At 37.8% G+C, this 20,611-nt stretch overlaps 5 protein-coding genes across 5 annotated transcripts; 4 read left to right on the forward strand and 1 right to left on the reverse strand.

Annotated features, from left to right (window-relative positions):
• Nucleotides 1-1,246: 1,246 nt before the first annotated feature.
• On the forward strand, nucleotides 1,247-7,716 carry EV154DRAFT_53375 (AAA domain-containing protein). Its single transcript, XM_051603993.1, has 13 exons — nucleotides 1,247-1,431; nucleotides 1,500-1,606; nucleotides 1,662-1,684; nucleotides 1,752-1,770; nucleotides 1,831-1,916; nucleotides 1,972-2,270; nucleotides 2,338-5,899; nucleotides 5,983-6,196; nucleotides 6,252-6,599; nucleotides 6,657-6,793; nucleotides 6,853-7,340; nucleotides 7,396-7,465; nucleotides 7,528-7,716. The coding sequence occupies exons 1-13, from the start codon at nucleotides 1,320-1,322 to the stop codon at nucleotides 7,628-7,630; spliced, it is 5,568 nt and encodes a 1,855-aa protein (XP_051452816.1). The 5' UTR covers nucleotides 1,247-1,319; the 3' UTR covers nucleotides 7,631-7,716.
• Nucleotides 7,717-7,884: 168 nt separating this feature from the next.
• Nucleotides 7,885-9,874, forward strand: EV154DRAFT_524695 (uncharacterized protein). Its single transcript, XM_051603211.1, has one exon. It carries the CDS (start codon nucleotides 7,897-7,899, stop codon nucleotides 9,817-9,819), a length of 1,923 nt encoding a protein of 640 aa, XP_051452817.1. The 5' UTR covers nucleotides 7,885-7,896; the 3' UTR covers nucleotides 9,820-9,874.
• Nucleotides 9,875-10,730: 856 nt separating this feature from the next.
• On the forward strand, nucleotides 10,731-17,244 carry EV154DRAFT_545719 (uncharacterized protein). The gene is made up of 15 exons (XM_051604669.1): nucleotides 10,731-10,879; nucleotides 10,959-11,134; nucleotides 11,197-11,389; nucleotides 11,465-11,891; nucleotides 11,952-13,735; nucleotides 13,796-14,632; nucleotides 14,701-14,811; nucleotides 14,876-14,946; nucleotides 15,002-15,625; nucleotides 15,700-15,768; nucleotides 15,846-16,188; nucleotides 16,259-16,383; nucleotides 16,455-16,656; nucleotides 16,726-16,923; nucleotides 16,992-17,244. The coding sequence occupies exons 1-15, from the start codon at nucleotides 10,760-10,762 to the stop codon at nucleotides 17,118-17,120; spliced, it is 5,409 nt and encodes a 1,802-aa protein (XP_051452818.1). The 5' UTR covers nucleotides 10,731-10,759; the 3' UTR covers nucleotides 17,121-17,244.
• A 657-nt stretch (nucleotides 17,245-17,901) lies between these two features.
• On the forward strand, nucleotides 17,902-18,883 carry EV154DRAFT_524698 (uncharacterized protein). Its single transcript, XM_051603212.1, has one exon. It carries the CDS (start codon nucleotides 17,919-17,921, stop codon nucleotides 18,798-18,800), a length of 882 nt encoding a protein of 293 aa, XP_051452819.1. The 5' UTR covers nucleotides 17,902-17,918; the 3' UTR covers nucleotides 18,801-18,883.
• A 24-nt stretch (nucleotides 18,884-18,907) lies between these two features.
• EV154DRAFT_524700 (FRA10AC1-like protein) lies at nucleotides 18,908-19,919 on the reverse strand. The gene is made up of 4 exons (XM_051603213.1): nucleotides 19,790-19,919; nucleotides 19,618-19,733; nucleotides 19,121-19,548; nucleotides 18,908-19,057 (listed from the first exon to the last, which is right to left on the reverse strand). Exons 1-4 carry the CDS (start codon nucleotides 19,847-19,849, stop codon nucleotides 18,924-18,926), a joined length of 738 nt encoding a protein of 245 aa, XP_051452820.1. The 5' UTR covers nucleotides 19,850-19,919; the 3' UTR covers nucleotides 18,908-18,923.
• Nucleotides 19,920-20,611: the final 692 nt, after the last annotated feature.

A 20,611-nucleotide genomic window follows, 5' to 3' on the forward strand; every position in this document is an offset into this window, starting at 1 on the left:
GCTTTTTTTTTATTGTCTGTCCGACGGTCACATCAATTCCTTAAAGAAAAATAGCAGTCCCAAAACGTCTAGTTGTGTCAAAAGCAGTGCTTTTTTCCAAAGATTCACCGTAGAAATTATATTGAAGAACTGCATTAGTAATATCAGCAGAGAAGAGTCTGAAGTGGCGGCTTTAACAATTGGCCATCTTCCGCACTTTTTACTGATTATATTTTCATGCTCAATGGATATCAAAATTTATGAAAAAAATATTCCATAATGCCTTGGTTTACTTTTAGAGCAATAAGGTTGACGATCCAGCACTGTATCATATACTTAACAAATAATATTTGTTAAATAATGATAATTGAGAAGATATACCCTGGATTTATAAAGATCCTTTTCCCGCTTTAAAACTTGCTAGAGAGACCTATCAGTCTTTTGGACCATCCTTTTTTTACTACAGTAGTACCTGCATTGATGACAGTCCGGATAAAAGGCCAAGGTGCAGGCATTACAGAAGATACGTCAAGAATTATCTGATTTTGAAGTGATCCAGAAGTTATAAAAGAAAATGAAAATGATCAACTAGCTCTAAGAGAAGAAATTAATGTTTTTGAGAAAATACTGTATTTACTACTATTAAATCTAGTGCCATTTGACCATACTTCATAAAATTCACATATGAAACAATCTTCCGTCACGACCTGTCTACCCCTTTTTATCATTTAATTAAGTCGTAGCTATCACTAAGAAGAGGTGCCTTTCTTTGTGCTAGTGGTCTTAGATAATGTATTGCTGTGGATCATTCCATTTATCATTTATTTTTTATTATTTAACCTTTAACAAAGATGCTAAGTTCGATTTTATCAAGTTCTCTGATTTATTTATTTGAATTATTGATTAAATACTCTCTTTCAAAGTCTTAATCCAATAGTTAATCAGTATAATCCCTAAATTATTGAATCTATAATTGCTTGTCAGCAGCTTGCCAAACTATTTGTACATTGAAGTTAATTTATTTTCAAAATGCTGGGCAAGTCAGTCTCAGTCGTTTGACCAAATTAGTTCCAGTATTCTAGGCAATTTAACCTCACGCAAATGCCCACACTTTTCAAAAATACGGTAAAATAAGAATGGAAGCACTTTGTCTTTTAGAGCATATCGCGAAAGTTTATGCGAATATATCCACGTTTCACACGCAGCTTTGCAGATTATGTAACCTTTTTTCGTTTTTTTTAAAGGACAGCCAATTCATAGTTGGTTTCACATGCAAAAATACATACTTGCAGCTAGTTTTTCTCAGAATTTTCCCCACACATATTTTGTCTGCTTTCCACATGTCTAACAGTAACAAGCAAGCAAAGAGAAGATTAAAGCAACTTGGAGCAACATTGAACCCGTCCAAAGCAGGCTGGTCCGATTCCGAGGACGAGGATCTTACTAAACAAGGTAGCCTTTTTTTTTTTTCAACGACATTAAATAAATATGCATAATGCTTAAACCCATTATTGAAATAGTTGATGTCAAATCTGTTCGAATTGGCGATATCGTCATGCAAGTTTACCCTGCTGAAAATCCAGAATTGGTGCCTGAAATCCAAGGGCCCTTTTACGATGGATCTCAGGTAATTTAAAAAGTCAAAGCTTTTAACATGACTAATATTTTTTTCTTCTTTATAGGATATTTTGAGACATTTAAGATGGTAAGACACAGTTATCCCAACGAGTGTGTATGTCTTTTTTTATATTAATGATTGTATATATATATAGGATTATGCAAAAGGACAAAGTAAAATAACAATCATTCATGCATTTAAAGACACGCAACTTATAAATATTCCATAATTAGTTGGGACAAGATATCTTTTTATTGGGTCCTCCTGGTCCATTGCGTCGTAATCTAATTATGAAGTATGCAGAAATGACACAACGAGAGTAAGTAAATTGTATTTAAAAGAAAAAGCCAACAATCCTGAAACTCCTTTTCTAGGATCGAATATGTAGCATTATCCAAAGATGTGACAGATGCCGATTTGAAACAAAGAAGAGAACTCACGAATGGAACATCATTTTATGTAGATCAAGCTGCTGTCAGAGCTGCAATTCACGGTAGAATTCTTGTACTGGATGGTATTGAAAAGGCAGAACGTAATGTGTTACCCATCTTAAATAATCTGTTGGAGAATCGTGAAATGTCACTTGAGGATGGACGTTTCTTAACTACAAAAGACGTTTCCAGTGACACCAAGTTTGAGAAAGTGAATCCCCGATTTTTGGTCTTTGCATTAGGTATACCAATGATATAAATGAAATGATTGAGAGAGAAGATTATATAAATTGACATTTATTATTTAAGGTTTACCTGTACCACCCTATGTTGGTTACCCACTTGATCCCCCGCTTAGATCCAGATTTCAAAGCAGAGACATTAAAGCACCTGAATTCAAATCACAAGTAGACCAAATGCTGAACTTGATCACCAATAAGAATGTATCCCGTGAATTAATTGAACGTTTGATATCAATCAGTTTAGTATTAGGTGTACAAAACGAAGGTCGTAATACGCGTGAAATTGAAGTACCTGAATTTCCCATGACCGTCGAATCTTTAGCCAACTTATTATCTATTGTACCCAATGTCAATCCACGTTTCCTTGTTGATATTTTGTACCCTTATACACTTTTACCTACTTGCGACCTTGAGCAGTTAAGTGTGATTGAATCGGCATTTAGAAGATTTGCTGTCAAATCCGAAGTGGTTGAAGCTCACATGGAATCTCGTCAAACTTCTTCAGGTTATTTAATCGAGACCATCAATCCAGTAAAGCCAAAAGACACTGCCCAAAGAGCCATCGCATTATTTTCATCAGCACAATTCGGCCCCCTCGGACTTCCTATTTATTGTGGACCCTCTGCATTTAGCCCTGCTGAATACTTCATCGAGACTCCATATCATCGTGAAATTTTCTCTGCCATGGTTTTGTTGCATGCGGGCGGAAAAGACATCTGCTTGATTGGTACATATAAAGGTGTTGGTAAATCTGCGCTTGTCCGACATTTTGCCCGCAATCTGGGCTATACTATTGATTACATTCCCCTTTACCGTGATATGTCTTCTCGTGATCTTTTACAACGTCGTTCTACTACGGCTAAAGGTGATACTGTTTGGGAAAACTCGTTACTCGTGGAGGCGGCTATTCATGGTCATTTAGCTGTACTAGATGGCATTGAAGCTCTTTCATTTGGTACTTTGAACACACTACAACGACTTTGCTCAGATCGTGAAACCCAATTACCTGATGGTACACGTTTAATAAGTGAGGCGCGCTATATTAAACTTTTGAAGAAACAAACTGTGGAGGAACTCGAGTTAAAACGTGTATTCCCTATTCACCCATCTTTCCGTATCATGGCATTGGCTAGAGCTGGTACCAGTGGACAATCTGATACCAAGGCAGGCTCTTGGTTAAGCGCCGAAATTTTATCCATGTTCCATTTTATTGTGGTTGATACCTTGCCATCTCATGAAGAACAACAGGTTTTAACTGCCCTTTCACCCGGTGTAGATGAAGATAAATTAAAACAATTGTTGACTTTCTCTAGAAGATTACGTCGTGATAAAGATGAGACTATCCGCATGTTATCTAGTACATTGTCCACACGTCAATTGATTCGTATGTGCCGTCGTCTAGCTTACTTTGAAAATGAGAATCTCTATGTTGCTATTCATAAAGCCGCTTTGTCTCGCTTTATGCCTACAGTAGCTCGTGAAGCGCTTCATGCTTTGATGATTGCTAACGGCATCTATCCACCCAAAGAAGATTCCGTTGACCTTGTGATTGAGGTTTTACCATCGCGTGAAAATCCCGAGCAAATTCGTATTGGCAATGTTGTAGAAAATGTATTCCAGGGAGGTGATCCTATGCTAATTCCTAACGTTGTCTTCCATGAAAACCCTGCTCATACCCAAATCTTGAAAGAAATGCTCAAAGATTACCAACTAGGAGATCATTTATTACTGATTGGTAATCAGGGTGTTGGTAAAAACAAATTAGCAGATTATTTCTTACAATTGTTGAAGTTGCCACGCGAATATATTCAATTACATCGTGATAGTACTGTACAAAGTTTGACTACAACTCCTGCTATTGCCGATGGTGTTCTGAGCTATGAGGATTCTGCTCTTGTAAAGGCAGTCCGTGATGGTACCATCTTGGTTGTGGATGAAGCTGACAAAGCCCCTACTTATGTCACAGCTGTTCTCAAGAGTCTGGTTGAAGATGGACAAATGGTACTTGGCGATGGGCGTCGTATTATCTCTAAAGAGTCGGATATCCAAGATAGTCAAAATTACATTATGGTACACCCCAATTTCCGTATGCTTGTATTAGCTAATCGACCAGGGTATCCTTTCTTGGGTAACGATTTTTATCGTGAAATTGGAGATGTATTTAGTTGTCATGCTGTAGATAATCCCGATATGAAATCCGAAATGTTCTTGCTACGTAAATATGGTCCCCAAGTATCTGAAGATTTACTCGGCAAGTTATCAAACGCGTTTACAGATCTGCGTAAATTGACAGACGAAGGTTTGATCTCCTACCCTTACTCTACACGTGAATTGGTCAATATTGTGCTTCATCTCCAGAACTATCCTGAGGAAGGCATCTCAAAAATTCTTCAAAACGTGTTCGATTTCGACCAATATGATCAAGCTTCCAAAGAACTTGTGATTGAAATCTTTGAAAAACATGGTATTCCTGTCGGTCTTGAATCAGACTTTTCCATGTCTTTGGGTGACGTACTTTCATTGGGTAAGCCCCTTTTATCAGAACAATGGACTCGTGTACCATCCGCAACCAAGCAACTGGTAAGCAAATGTGAAACCGATGATATTGCTGTGCGTGGCGGCTGGGATATTGATGTAGGCAAGAAATGGAAAGAAGTGGAGCGTAAAGAAGGTAGATCCACCACTTTCTCCGAACAATTATATACGTTTGATATTCCTACTCGCGGTGAAGCTCTTGATATTGCTACCATGGATGACGGCACCATCTTTGTCGTAACCACAAACCCTGTCACTTTACACCGAGTCGAGCCTACTCATAAGCAAATAGATAGTTTAGATTTATACGAATACTTCCCATTGCAACGTGCACCTCCAAGACTTCGTATCTCTGTTATCCGTACCCAAGGCCAGGTTAAATATCTTGCTTTGCACAATCCTTCCAATAATGAATTACTTTGTTGTGATTTCAACAAGAAGTCTGTTGTCTCCGTAGTGATTCGAGGTCTTGAGCCTGTCAAATCCATTATGTGTAATAATTTGAGCTCATCAGGTATTTTGGTGTTTTATCAAATTGATCAACCTGTCATTGCGGTATTAGATTTCAATACTTCCAAACAACATACTTTGACTTTCCCCACACGTATAAATCAACTTCATGTGATTGAGCCCAACTTTTGGATTGCGCGTGGTAGTCGTGATGCAAACATGTACGCAATCCACTCTGAGCAAGGCGTCCCCAACACCATGGAATCGATTCAAGCACTTGGTCAAAATGGACAACCTGTGGATGAATTGAGTCATATCTTTGAACAAGATCTTACCCCTGGTGTGAAGTTTGGACATAACGAGAATCCCAGCAAATTTGCTTCAATTTTGGAAGGCTGTTCTCGGTCTGATTTCTTAGGCTCGAAAGGTGTAATTGATATATCCTGTTTTATAAAAAACCAAAAAACCAATTATCAAGTCAACACCAAGATTAAAGGCACAAGTTTATTTCTGGAAAAGACTCAGCAATTAGCAATTATTCAACCTCCTACTGATGGTCGCGCTGAAAGCTTTTTGGACCTATTAAATCCTATATCTGGACAAATTTGGCGTATCAAAATGCCCCTTTCCGTTGTTGGTGCCATGTAAGTATTTTGTTTTTTAAAAGAGGGGGTAGGGTTGAGGGGTGATAAGTCTGAATACAACTCTCTAATATGTCGTGTCATAGGGAACCTGTAACAAGTTACAATCAATTCCAGGTTGAGCGTTATGCGGCTACATTATCAGAGCTTCCTAATGGTAACCTTGTTACAATGGATAATGCAGGTACAGTCCGTATTTGGCAAGTCGATCCAAATGCTATCTATAAGGCTGCACAAACATGGAAGCAAATGGTGGGTGTGGATCAAAAACTTCTATCCGTTATTTACGAAACTGAAGATGTAAGTTCAATTTCCCATTTTACTGTATTCAATTCCTAATTAATGTGACAAATAGCATAAGCAATTGGAAGAGCTTTATAATAAGGCTGAACAAGGCGCTGGTGGAGGAAACAGCGATGCGAAATGTGAGACAGATGGTCAAGGTGAAGGCTCCGGCGGAAAATCTGGTGTTGGTGAAGGTGACGGTGGATCTGGTGGATCTGGTGGAGGAGGGGCCAATGGATCTGGTAATAATATGAATGAAAATGGGCGTCAAGAAGCTAGTTTTGAAGATATTGAAAGCCTTAAAATTAAAACAACCGGCGACGAACCTGAGGCTATTAGTCGAGCACAAAAAGAGATGCATGATCAAGCTATGGAGAAAATGTTGACCAAAATCGACATGACACAAGCCGATTTCCAAGTAAGGGGGACATATTTGAAGAGAAGGTAGTATTTATTAACATGTGCATATGAATAGAAATATAACGAATACATGGAGAATATCCGTCGAGAAGTACGTGAGCTCCGTGTAATTTTGGAAAGTGTCGAGGCAAAGAAACAGGAACGCGTCTGGCTTAAGAATCAATCCTCTGGTGATTTGGATGACACAAAAATGTAAGTCTTGATTTGTTTTCAGTCTAGCGTAATCAATACTCATCTTTTATATATATCAGTATCGAAGGTCTTACGGGTGAACGATCTATTTATAAAAAACGAGGTGAAGATGATCCCGAATTAGGACTTTTCCAAGACAAACCTAAACGAATGAATTTTGTTTTTGATTTATCTGCAAGTATGTTCCGTTTTAACTCACACGATCGTCGTTTGGAAAGATCCATGGAGGTAGCTCTAATGTTGATGGAGTCCTTCCGTGGTTTTGAGCATAAATTTGCGTACAAAATTGTCGGCCACAGTGGAGATGGTGCAAACATTGAGTTTGTCAAAGAAGGCAAATACCCAAAGACAGAGAAGGAGGCGTTTGAAGTTATCTCCAAAATGAAGGCCCACTCACAATACTGTTTAAGTGGTGATAATACTCTGGGTGCTGTATCCCATTCAATGAAAGAAATTGTCAAGGAAGAATCCGATGATTACTTTGTAGTTGTATTATCTGATGCTAATATCCAACAGTACAATATCCATCCCAATGATATCGCTAGAAGTAAGTTGTTTTTGTGTTTGTTTATATCGCTGTCCCACTTACCTTTATTATTTAGTTTTAAAATCTGATGATAGAGTTACTGCACAAATGATTTTTATTGGCAGTCTAGAAGATCAAGCTGCGCAGTAAGTGGAATCACAACCCTTTTTTTTTATCACGAACAAAAAGCTAATGAACTTTAAAATAGATTGAAAAAGGCTTTAGGAAGTCATGCTCATATTTGTACAGAGAATAAGGAATTACCGAAGATCATCAAATCTCTCTTCTTGTCTTCCATGGTCAAAGGTTAAGATGCTTCGGTTATGTATGATATATTCGTCATAATTTTATTTATAGAATTAAACATGCACATATGTTATTTAACTTTTGACACTCTATAACACTCTTACATGTATACAATATTTGAGCTTTATTAGTTTGATGTTGCACGAACTCATTATCTCTGGAAGAAGCGAATTTTGTGACACAGCTATCGCAGTATGACGAAACTCATATTGAGCATAAAAGATTTATATTTTCATTTTAATTGTTTTATCTATTTTCTCTTACAAACAAAATGCATTTTTTACATATACCTATAGAGATCATCAACGAGATACTTCTGAATACATCCAGAAATGATCTTCTACAATGCGCTCTTTCTTGCAAGAGCTTGTCAACAGCTTCACTGCAAGTATTTTATAAAAATGTGAATTTAACCGCTCAAAATATTTGCATTTTGAATTCACAAATGAATTTGGAAAAACATGAACGCGATTGTTACTTTCGATATGGTGCCTTTGTTCTGTCACTCGAGATATCGGATGATCTTGATGATAACGAGTATACTCCTAACTCAGAAAGCGTAATGGATAAAGACAGCTTTATCGCCTTTCTAGAGTATCTGCCTAATCTTGAAGTTTTAAACATCAAACGAAGTGCCTTTGTGGTGGAATACTTTAGGTGGCTTCTTTACACTCAGTCCACCGGATGTTTAAACCGTATCCAGCATATTGACTATGATGAGAACTCTATTCAACGTTTTCACACTAGTCTCATATTTGACTTACATTTTCTGGTTTGTTACAAATACCGTGCCACCATCAATCATCTCGTGTTACATTATAAACACCAAATGATCGAGGTGGATTCTCACCATGATCGAACTTTAACGTTTTTAAGCCATTTCAAAAATGTACAACATTTACTACTGGTTAATCAGTGTGATGACGCATTGGAAATTCTTGATATCACAAAAATTTGCCCCAATTTAATCTCGCTTCAGTACAAGAGCGATCGTACCATGTCAGACACCCGTTTATCAAATGATTCCACCAATAGCAAGATGACTCGTTGTTTGAAAAGCTTAACTTTGGAAGTGCCTACTGTTTCAACTGGCCTGATTGAATACATCACAGATTATATTCCTGCACAAATAGATTCAATTAATATCACAATGTATGATACAGATTTGTGCGACTGGATAAATACAGTTGGTATAAACAACGCTTTAAAGTGCGTGGCCCATTTGGGTACGTTCAAAGTTATCCGTTTTAACTTTGAGCCACCAAAAACTTACAGGCGAAGATCAAAACAAGAGGAGTCCAAGACAACCCTTCTCTTTAAATTACTTGGTGCGTTTAAAGTAAATAAGAAAAGTGCTGTACATGCTTATTATGACGATTTTTCCTCTGTTCGTGACTCTTTGGCTTACAACTCTGATTATGGAATAACAGTAAATATCGGATCGAAGATTGGTAACGGGGGTTCCTACGATGAAAGCAGAATAAAGCTAGAGTTTCCAGATACGCAGCGCTCTGTTATTGGGTTAGAGGCGATCAATCACATGCACGCTATCATGTATGATAAACGTCCTGAGGTACAGACGTATTTCCTAAAAGAAGCACTCAATCGATGCCCAGATCTTTTAAGTTTCAATTTTCGGTTCTCCTTGAATCTTTATCGAGGTGTCCGACTCAAGACAATTAACTATCCAAGCTCCCCAAAAAATAAATTGAACGTCATGAAAATCGGAGATTACCTTCCAACTGGAGAATTCATGGACCTGCTTACTACTCATTTACCAAATATCGAGATCCTGTCAGTCGGAAGTCCTGGCAAATCTCGACAGGCTCTTACATCGCCCATAATGATTGACTTGCGCCCTTTTGGAAATATTCAAAAGTTTTCTTTCAATTTGCAAATTTTGCTTGGACGTCGATCAGAGCATGGGGTCAATATCACATTGTGTTACGATGATAGTAGTTCAAGATATTACAGTCAAGTTAAGGAGACTCGAAAGTTTGTAGAAAAGAATAGAGAAAACAAAGAAGCATCTAGCGAGTGGATTTACGATAATCTCACTATTGGTTGTAACAAGGATCTTGAAGTATACATCTACAGTGATGATGATACACTTATTGCTGAATTCGGTAAACAAGGGTACACAGATCGTACAAGTGATAGCAATAGGTCTGAAGTAAATCCTTTCTTTATGTAAAGAAATATAGTGCATTCAATAATAAAATTAAAACTATAAATTATTGGCTAAAGAAGCAGTGTTAAAAATGTTGATCCCAGAGGTTATAATTGAAAGTAATGCTTGTGTGACAATGCAAGGCCATTTAAGTTTAGCAGCGTATAACTGCATAAACAAACAAGCAGAAAAATATCTCGAATAAAGAATGTCATTGGATATCTTAAACAGCTTTCCTAGTAACATTAATGGATCTTTAAAATTTAATTTTTTGGCACGCTGACAGACCAACTCCGGTTTCTTTCCTTTCTTGTTACGATTTTAAAAATGAAGAACAAGGATAAGAACACCTTAAACTTTTGCTGCCGTAAGCGCTGGTTGAGTTGTAAAGTAGGAATTTGTAGAAATATTCCAGACATGGAACACAGTAGCAGTTGCATCACGCTCTCTCGTCGTGTTATATTATTTATTATAGTTTTTAAATATCTAGGTCTATACAACACGGCATCCGATAGCCTCTATTCTTTGACTGCATGAATTTACATAGATATTGTCTATTATTGATTTATACATTATGAATACTTTGTTAAATGGTTTTATAGTCGAGAGATTATTCAGAATACTTAAGAAAAACAGCTGGTGTTTTATAATCATAATATTTTTTGTGCGCTAAGGATTGATATGATAGCGAGAATTGTGACAAAAATAAACAAATGTTACAGTGTGTGATTGATCAATTGATTTAATCAACGTGCACAACAATATTTGGCCTACATCGTAGAGAGATGTGGGTGGCTAAGGGAGAAGGTATATGAATAAAGTCTGATTTTTTTTGGGACTCAAGAGTCAAACTGAGGGATGGAACGTCACAGGACTAAAACGGGTGTTTGGGAAATGAGTTTGTACCTTTTTTCCATTTTTTTTTTTTTTTTTTTTTTTTTTTTATTGTAAATTGAGAGGGATTATGGGAAATAGCTTCAGTACTCAAGAATTAAAAGAGAAAATACACCAAGATTTAAAAATAGATGTAGCATTTCCATTTTTCCCTTCAGACAGAAAATCTGGTTCGAGCGCGTGCTGTGTTGTAAAATAATAATAAAAAAAGCATTGAAGAAATTATGCAATTGAAAAGATTAATCCTCTTTTTATAACATGTACTCTAGGTGGATACAGATTGGATCGACAAGTTAACCCATCCCAGTGACAACAATGAAGCTTTTATATTAAGACGACCCGGATATTCTCGAAAAACAAACGATGCAGGTTCAACTAATTCTCAAAAACAATCTCCAACTGTAAATATATATGTCACTGTATTATCTAAAGCCAGCGCCAACGGGTAAAAAACAAAATAGGGATAGAGTTAAAATAACCATGATGGTCTAAAATGTGTTTCTATAGCTTATCACTTTATGAATCTTCAGTTATGTCATCAGTTAAAAGCAACAATATCCATACACAGGATAAATGGCCATTGATTGAATATATCCAATCCTTATTGGAAGGAAAAGGAGCCGATCAAAAGATCGAATCTTTAAAGGACATATTTAACGATTATGAAGCCATGTTCGATGACAGAAAGGAAACGCATGATGTAGGTTTCTTTTTATATTCTATTTATAAAAAATCAGTGTGTCAATCTAAACCAAACAAACGAAAAAAAAAAAAGATATTCGTCCATAGGGTAAGGAATCTTTTATGGCCCAATTGCCATTGGTATAAAAAACTCTTGATTAAGGAAGACGACTCGATTACGTTGCAAAAAAAAGTCGAGAAAGACATTGATTTAATAGAAGCAGACACATCCAACTCGAATTTACCCGACGTTTTTTCCTTGATTGAAACCAATCATGCATATTATTTCTTGGCTTCGTATCGTGGTGCTACATTACAAGACTTGATCACTTACAATCCCGGTGTCCTCAGCTCGAATCTAAAAAAATCTTTCATCACTTATCAACTTTTACGTGTCATTGCAAGTTTACACAGCCGAGGAGTTCTGCACGGAAGTCTAAAAGCATCGAATATTTTAGTGGATGAAAATTTGTGGATTCAATTGGCTGGAATCGAGTTTGAACCAAACCCAAAAGATTTTGGTAATGTCAAAGCACATAAAATGAACACACTCCCCCTTATTTATAATTTCGGGAAAATAGATATGAGAAGTTGGATCCATGATAGAAAAGTACTAAAGATGACAAAGCATTTACCCCAAGAACCTCTGGTTGTGAGTTGGGTAAAAGGTGAAATATCTAACTTTTCTTATCTGATGGCCTTGAACCATTTGGCAGGCAGAAGAGAAGGGGATCCCAATTTTTATCCCATCTTACCTTGGATTACAGATTTCTCGGGGGATTCGATTGAGGATGGCTGGAGAAATTTTACGCAGACAAAGTTTAGAATCAACAAGGGCGATGAGCAACTCGATTTTACTTTTGATGGACCCGTACCTCATCATATCACAGATATTTTATCGGATATCACTTATTATGTCTACCAGGCAAGAAAAACACCAATCCCAGTTTTATGTCAATTCGTAAGATCCAAATACGAACCCAACGAATACCCTTCATCCATGCAAAGATTATACCAATGGACACCTGATGAATGTATACCCGAATTCTATACTGACCCAAGCATTTTTAAATCCATTCACCCCGACATGCCCGACTTACAAATACCTCAATGGGCTGACTCACCTAAGGATTTTATACGTAAACATGCAGAAGCGCTGGAAAGTGATTACGTTTCTGCTAACCTACACCATTGGATTGATTTAACGTTTGGCAATGATCTAACCGGTAAAGGCGCTGTCGAGGCAAAAAATGTCGCTTTACCTTTATTAGCTGGTCAGAATAGTTTTATGAAACATGGTATTATTCAATTGTTCAAGGATAAGCATCCCCAACGTGGCTGTAATTGGAACAAGATGAAAAAAGAATCTCATTTAGTGTCAGCTTCGCCTATATCAGCAGAGGATGATGCGTCAGATAGATCAGTTCGAGCAAACCAACCGCAACACATCACAAACGCTGCGATTGCTGCATCCAAGCAACGATCCAGTAGTATAAGAACGAGACATACGCTGTTATCGAATAGCAATAGTATGGATAGTGCAACAACAGGGTTACTTTCGACTATGGTTCATTCGTCTTCCATTGCCGGAACTGTGACTACAGCTGCAACCTCCAATCGAGACCGAACACCGTCGATTCACTCCACTGCATCTTCCATCGATACCAGCCGTTCACTTCCCTCATCTTTAATAGCAACGGCCGAACCTTTTACTTCAGTGCTTCGTACCGAACCAATCAAAATGCCTATATCCATTGCAGAAAATTATTTTATTGATGATTTGGATCTGTTTGAAGATATGGCAGCATTTTCAGCCAAATACAAGTCAATGGACCGTGCCGAAATGTTAATTGTTAATCCTATTTATCCCGATCCACCTCATCGATTTATGATTGATCCTACAGAAACAGTTGAAGCGCCACCTAAACCCTTCTCAGTAGGTGCTGCATTCGACATGTATTGTTTAGGTCAAGTGATTGAAAGTGTCTATACTGCTGGAAATTCCAAAGTGGTGGATTCGGATGGAGAGCCTTCTCAAGCACCAGCCAGCGGTTATTTTGAAGTCGGTAACGGGGATGTCAGTTACGATATTGCTCCTACTGGTAAAGTCGATGTCTCGTCTGCTGTCACAGGTGTTATTTCAGCACTGAAATCAGAGGATTGGCAAGTCAGACCCACAGCCAAATCAATTTTATGTGCTTCTTTCCCTGTCATGACTGTACGAGATCCTCGCTCTTCTTTCCCCTTTCCTGAAACTGTTCCGGAAATGTATGAGTATTTGGCGGCGTTTCATCAAGCAGAATGGTCAAGAAGGCTGTATTTGGCTGATAAATGGATTGATCGCATATGTGATCTGGAAGATGAGGTACCGTATAAAAATTTTAAGGAACCATGCCCCCTTTTTCTTACTAACAGTCATATACAGGCTTTTCTTTTATTATTACCGAGTTTCTCTGAATTATTCACACACGTCGAAACAAGGATTGGATCCATCAGTCTTTTCCCCAAACTTGCCCAACGCCTCGGACCAGATAGAGCTCGTAGATACCTACTAAAGAGAATCATATCCATGTTTGAAGCATTACGACCTAATATCCCCAAAGTTCTGTTCAACCAAAACATCATTTATGAATTTGTAAAGAGGTTAGGAATTTCCGTGTTTTTACAACAGATGCTTCCCTGTTATCTTGAAGCACTTGCGATTCATGAGGAGGGTCCTAGTGTTGCTGTGGCAACAGATAAAACCACATCCATCACAGACCTCGCGGGCGACTCCCTCGTTCATATCTGTGTGATGCTAGGCCCTATCTTGACCTCCAAACATATTGTACGCCAACTCGTAAAGATTCTTTTCCGTGATAATCAAGTACGCCCTTCACTCGTCAATACCACGGTGCGCATCATTGGCGGATTTGGCTCGACATTTACAGCAGTACAGTATTCTTACTTGATTAGTTTAATGGATGGATCTGTGACGAGTGCTAAATTGACGATGAAGACCACTAAAACCATATTTTCGGTACTTACGTTGTTACAAGAATTGGTGCCATATTTATCGAACGAAGCGCTGGTGACTGAACTCAAATCTGGATTTATTGCCACTTTATACCAACTATTGGAACCATTACCACAATCTGCCACCGAGGATATCAATTCGATCTCTCCAGAGCAATTAAGGTTACGCCTGACCATCAGTATGAAAACCATTGAATATTTGTTGAAAGCAAGTCAAAAATTGACAGTACAAGAATGGGAATCTACTGTAAGTAATAAAGGACGGTGTAAAAATTATTATAACGACTAATTTTATTTCTATTTTTTTTTTTGTAGATTGTTTCAACACTTCAAAAATACTTTTCAGGTTTCTCTATGGACATTTCTAGTGATGATGAGAGCAAGGATGAACTTTCTTGTTCATTGTCCGCACAAAAGAGCTATCAAGTAAGAAACAAAATGATAAAAGAAAAAACGTCAATTTTACTGAACCTTTTTCCTGGTCGGATAGATGATTTATGCTTATTACCGATTTATTATGATTGTTTCAGAAGAGAAATTACGCCGTGTGATACCCACCAGGTAACGAGTGCATATCTAGATACAGCATTCTTTTTTTTTAACACATGTATAATAGTGATGCTATTGAGTCCATGCTGTATGATCACTTTTCCATCAAGTCAAAATCACTTTTCGATATAACACCCACTAGTTCCATGTCATCCTCTCACATCAGCTCTGTCCAAAAGAAATTCTTACCAGTTGCTACCACCACCAAATCAGAAACAACTGCCACTTTACAAAGCGGTAACAAGTTTATGTCTTGGATGATACCGAACAAACGTATACCTACCGATCAAGCCACCGATACAGCTTCCATCTCCTCCAAGAAATCTTCCTCCTCTACAAAAGATGAATTACTATCCAAAAAGATCGATATTGATGTAAACAAACTGTTTGAATATTCCACCAAGAATTTGCATACGTTTGGGTATCCACCATCTAGGTTGACTGTGGCTTCGGAGAGTAGCGCAAGTAAAGCGGGTTTAACCAATTCAGCTATTGCTGTCACTGCTACAGTTACTGCTTCTCCCACTGTCATCACAAACGGGACAGGCATCCCTCTGTCGTCCACTGCTGTTGTCTCGGGTTCTACCACCTCAAATTCCTTAGCATTAGATGGAAGCTCCACCCAAAAGATGAAGGTTACCGAGATATTTGATAAACCGAACAGCGTTACCAAACCAGTGGAAAAAGAAAGGTAAAAAAAAAAGAACATTTGAATAGGTAAAAAAAAAAAAAAAATGAATTACTGAGCAACCAGAGGACGGTTAGTAAATCCAAAGTTCCTACCAGTGTTTTACCTTGGAAGACAAGATGGAAACCATTTCCCGAAGATAAAAAGTAAGTTGAGGGGGGGGGGAGAAGCAACGGAGGAAGAGAACAACTAAATAATTAAACCCTTTTTGGCTTATATAAAGAAATTGGAACCGATTTTTATCCACGAATTCTGAAGAAATGTCGAAATCAATGCAATTTTCATTTAATGACCTGAAATTGCGCGGATTTGCTGGCCATAATGCGGCCATTCGAACGTTTGCAGTCAACGAACCTGCAAAGATTTTTGCATCGGGATCGCGAGACAAAACTGTCAAAATCTGGTCGTTGAATGTGCACGAAGGGATCGAGAACTGGGAAAGCGATCCATTTTCGGAAAGTTTGGTGACTTACACTGGGCATCGAAGAGGGACAATCAATGATGTGCATTTCTTATCAACAGGCGGTCTGAATGATATTGTAGCCAGTTGTGATGGTCATGTTCATGTAAGTAATCTATTAAAAGAGTAAGGAAAAAAAAATGGAATAAGTAATGATGTGCCCCCCCAAAAAACAGTTATGGGATCCCGAAACAGGAACTGGACTTCATCAATTCAATGCGGGCCGATCATCCGTGGTTTCCGTCAAACCAATATTTCAATCACGACATTTAGTAGGAGGTACGATCGAAGGCAATATTACGTAAGTTTACTGGCCCCTTTTGTTAAGGATGATTTTCGCAAAAAAAAAAAAATTAAGCTTTTTTTATTAAGATTTTTCGATGCACATAATTACATACCGTTACATACTTGGAAATCGAGCTCCATGATGTCGGGCGTAATTCGAGTGATTGCGGTCAATCAAGCAGAGACGTTAGTTGCGGTGGGATTTTCCACCGGTGCTATTTCATTGATTGAATCGCGAACTGGCACTTTGGTAGCAAGCTGGAAGGGAGGTGATACCGAAATCACTTGTGTATGCACATATTTGAAATTATAATGAAAAAAAAAATGGCTAGTTTCTAAATTTAATTATTGATTCTAGATGAAATTTTATACTGATGATTTACTGCTATCCTGTGCACCCGCAGATCATCTTATATGTTGTTGGAATGTCAACCGTTTAGCACTTGTAAAGACCATACCCGCAGCTCAAGATGTCACCTCTTTGGATATATACAAGGATGAAATCCTGACAATTAATGCAAATAGCTCTGTGTCTTTTATACCAATTAATGACGATGTAAGTTTTTTCTGTATAAATTTTAATTTAAAAAAAAAAAAAAAAAAACTGACATGAGGGGTTGATAGTTTCAAGCCTACTCTTCAAAATTTAAATCTTCCATCATTAAATCGCAAGTCAGTTCGTTTGGTGTTGTGCACACGGACCAATTGCTGCTCTTCGGGTGTGCTGAAGGAGAGATCTTTTTGTATGCCTAGACACGATAGAAATCCTGAGTTGCGCACAAGGGAAATAAAAATATGTATTGCTCTAGTCTACCTTAACTAGTTTAAAGTACACTTTTTTTTTATAGTAGAGTATTAAACTATGACATGATGAAAGGGGGTAGAGGACTTTTGCAAAATGTATTTCAGCAAAAGAAAAAAACTTGTATAAATCTTCCACTATACATTCACGAAACTAGGGATGAAAAAAAAAGGGGGGAGGGTTGAGGGCAGCAATGTAAAGCCATCATTCATACGTGAACAGAACTAACTTCTTCATTGGACCACGCTTATTGAATGCAAGGGGGATCTCCTGCGGGTTGAGCCGATTTTGAAGTAGCTGCCTGTAAAGATTATTTTTGAAAACAACAAAAGAAATGTTTCCCATTCATGAGAAAACAATGTTCTCAGCATAATTCATTAAACTAAAAAAGAATCCATCGTCTATATGCTTTATTACTACCTTTTTTGCTTGAAATGCAATGCTTGCTATGCAACGATTTTCAAAAAACTATTCTGTCTTTATTCTTCATTAAGGGGGGGAAAGAACCCAGGAGTCATCATATATTTAGAAAATGCCTTTCTTGCTTCACTGTTTCCCCATCTCTTTTCTAGTCTCTATCATTATATCCACATCATATGGCCATGATTCGATGTGGTATTAACAAAGTATGCATCACTTTCCTACCTCCGTCTTTATAGGCAAATTATTTATATAAATACAGGGTCAAAAAATAAACTACCTTTTCCCTCTTAACTTTCTTTTTTTTTTTATAACTTTATTCTAATCTAATGAGAATATCTGGTGCTCTCTCCATCTGCGCTATTTTAAGTACATTGACTATTCAAGTATTTGCTGCTGCTGTCGTACCACCCACAGCGCAAAACGCTGCATTACCAGCACAAGCCGCAGTACCACACCCACCAGCACAAGTACAAGCACAATCATTACAGCCTGAATATATTGCACTACCCGTGTATGTTAAAGTGCCAGGATATGCAGGCGGAGAGCCTTCTTACCAACAACTGTATTCACCTGCTAATGTTCATACACCGGCTTCTGCACCCGGTGCTCAATTACCAGCAACAATGGGTGGACAATTCCCTGCTGCCCCAGGCATCCAAGTATCACCGGCTCCTCCCGCTCTCACTGGTCAGCCACCTGTACCTCCTCAAACTCAAGTATCTCCTCCCGCCCAAGTTCAGGCTGCTCCCGTCAAGGCTCAAGTCGCTCCCGTACAAGCAGCGCCACCTGCTCCGGCACAGGTACAACCAGCAGCTGCAGCACCTGCCGTTGCTGCTGCTGCTAGTGGTGCCCCTGTCAGTTCATCTGCAGGACTTGAGTGTAAATGTCCCGCTGGACAAACACCTACCATGTTTGCCGGACTCTGTATATGTGGAGATTGTGGCAAAGTGTCCCCTGGAGTGAAATCATACAATACGAGTTGTCCCGATGAAAAGTTTGCGGCGTTTAACTTGGGACTTGAGAAGGAGTGTAAAGAGATTGAGAATACAGAAGATTGTGAATTTTTCAAAAAGTCACCTGGAGCTCTTACCGATGATTATAAGCGGTGTAGAGATCAACTTGATTCGATTATGGATGACTGTGAAAATGATGCCAAATGCTGTAGTACGATGGTTAAGCCTGGAGCACCAGCTCCTGCCGATGATTAGAGAGGGGGAAAAGGGAGTAACTTTTTGTATAGCGTGCTTTTTTTTTTAAAAAAAAATCAAATAATAAAATCATCATCATGTCCGTTTCATATACACTTTTTATTTTATTTTTTCATTAAGCTATTACTGGAGTAGATCTGCAAAATAGTCTTCGTATTCTTCTTCCTTTGTCTTTTCGTCCTTCTTTTCCAGTGGTTTACTCCACACGGATGGCTCTGATTTCTTTCCTTCTTCTTCTTCGTTCTCTGAATCTTGGTCTATTAAAAATACTATTAGTGTCTAATAAAAAAAAAATGTCAAGTATTGTATGGCTTATTTACCTGACGAGGATGATGCAGAGGAATCACTATGACTTTTCCTTGATTTCTTTTCTCGTTTACTCGCTTTTTGTTCCTCGCGTTTTCGTTTCAATGTCTGTGCTAACCTCACCTTTGTCTTGTAGTTTAGCTTATCGGAACAGTCAGGACATAATCTTACTTTCACCAACTCATTCTTCTTTTCACCGTCTTCTCTGTAAGCGAAATTGACTTCCCAACTCTTTAAATCCTTGTTTTGATCACATTGGGTGGATGCACACATAAATTGACCTTTCCCCACCATGACCTCCTTTTCTGTTCTCCAGCGTAAAGCAATTTTCCCTTCCTTGTAATATTTCAATTCACAGATCGCATACTCCTTGAATAATTTATCGTAGTATTTTTTCGCTACACGTTGTTCCCATGTGGTGTCTTCTTCCGTGCGTACAAACCTACAAGTTTGTTAGCCCAAAAGAATGCACAACCCAAGAGAATATCGCAATGAGATTAGGATTACTTACTTGTGATTCTCTTGGATAATATCTCGTTCTGTTTTATATTTGGTGGGTGTGGTATCGGGTGCTTTCCCGCGATAGACTTGTACGTATGTCTCCACTAATTTTTTATGTCGGGTATACTACTGGATGCGTTAATTTTATTTTATCTTTTTCAGGGTTGCATTATATACTTTACAGCATCGCTTCCTTTGAGTTCATTTGTGAAGCATTTGCTAAGTTTAGATTTGGTCGACATGGGAAGTGGGGGGTGGAAGGGCGCGCACTCTTACTCAGAAGTGCTCTTCTTTTTTTTGGGGGGGGGGGGGCTCGATAGATTTGGAAAGCCGCCTTTACAGATTTTGACTATACTTTGCCCATGGTAGTAATGTAATAACACATTATAAAAGTTTTACATTCAAAATGTTAAAAAATTAATTGATCCATTAACATAATTAATCAAACCAATTTGTGAAAAGGTTTTTAGATAAGAACATATAAACAATTAGGGATAGTTTAGATAAATACACTGTGAAAATTAAAACAACCTTTTTGATATTTTGCATATCAGCATACGCTTGTATACTGCTATACATCTTCTCTTACTACGAGTACATATTTCTATATTAAAGATTGCATGATTGTCCAAAATATGATATACCAATACAGAATGCTATACTACTGAGTTACGACATCACCGATCGAAAAGAGAATCTTCTCAGATCAAATCAAGAATAATAGGATAGAGAGACTTAAAATATAGTTCTCTCAATGGATTAGCTACCTACTTTTATCTCATTAGTTCTCAAGTGTATTATTTTTGTCAAATACCACAAGTTGGTCACCATTTTGAGCCCTTGTCCTTTCTGTTAATGGAAATTTCACTTCCAAGGTTAATCCTTGTTTCTTCTCTTTATACCATTTTTACTATAAATAACCCCCATTATTGATCAAATATAATAAATATCCCCAAGTTTTTTTGTGATACAAAAGAATTATCCTATTATTGGATAGTACTTCA

The sequence above is a fragment of the Mucor mucedo genome (genome assembly GCF_025094135.1).
Source record: "Mucor mucedo strain NRRL 3635 chromosome Unknown EV154scaffold_133, whole genome shotgun sequence".
Classification (NCBI taxonomy): domain Eukaryota; kingdom Fungi; phylum Mucoromycota; class Mucoromycetes; order Mucorales; family Mucoraceae; genus Mucor; species Mucor mucedo.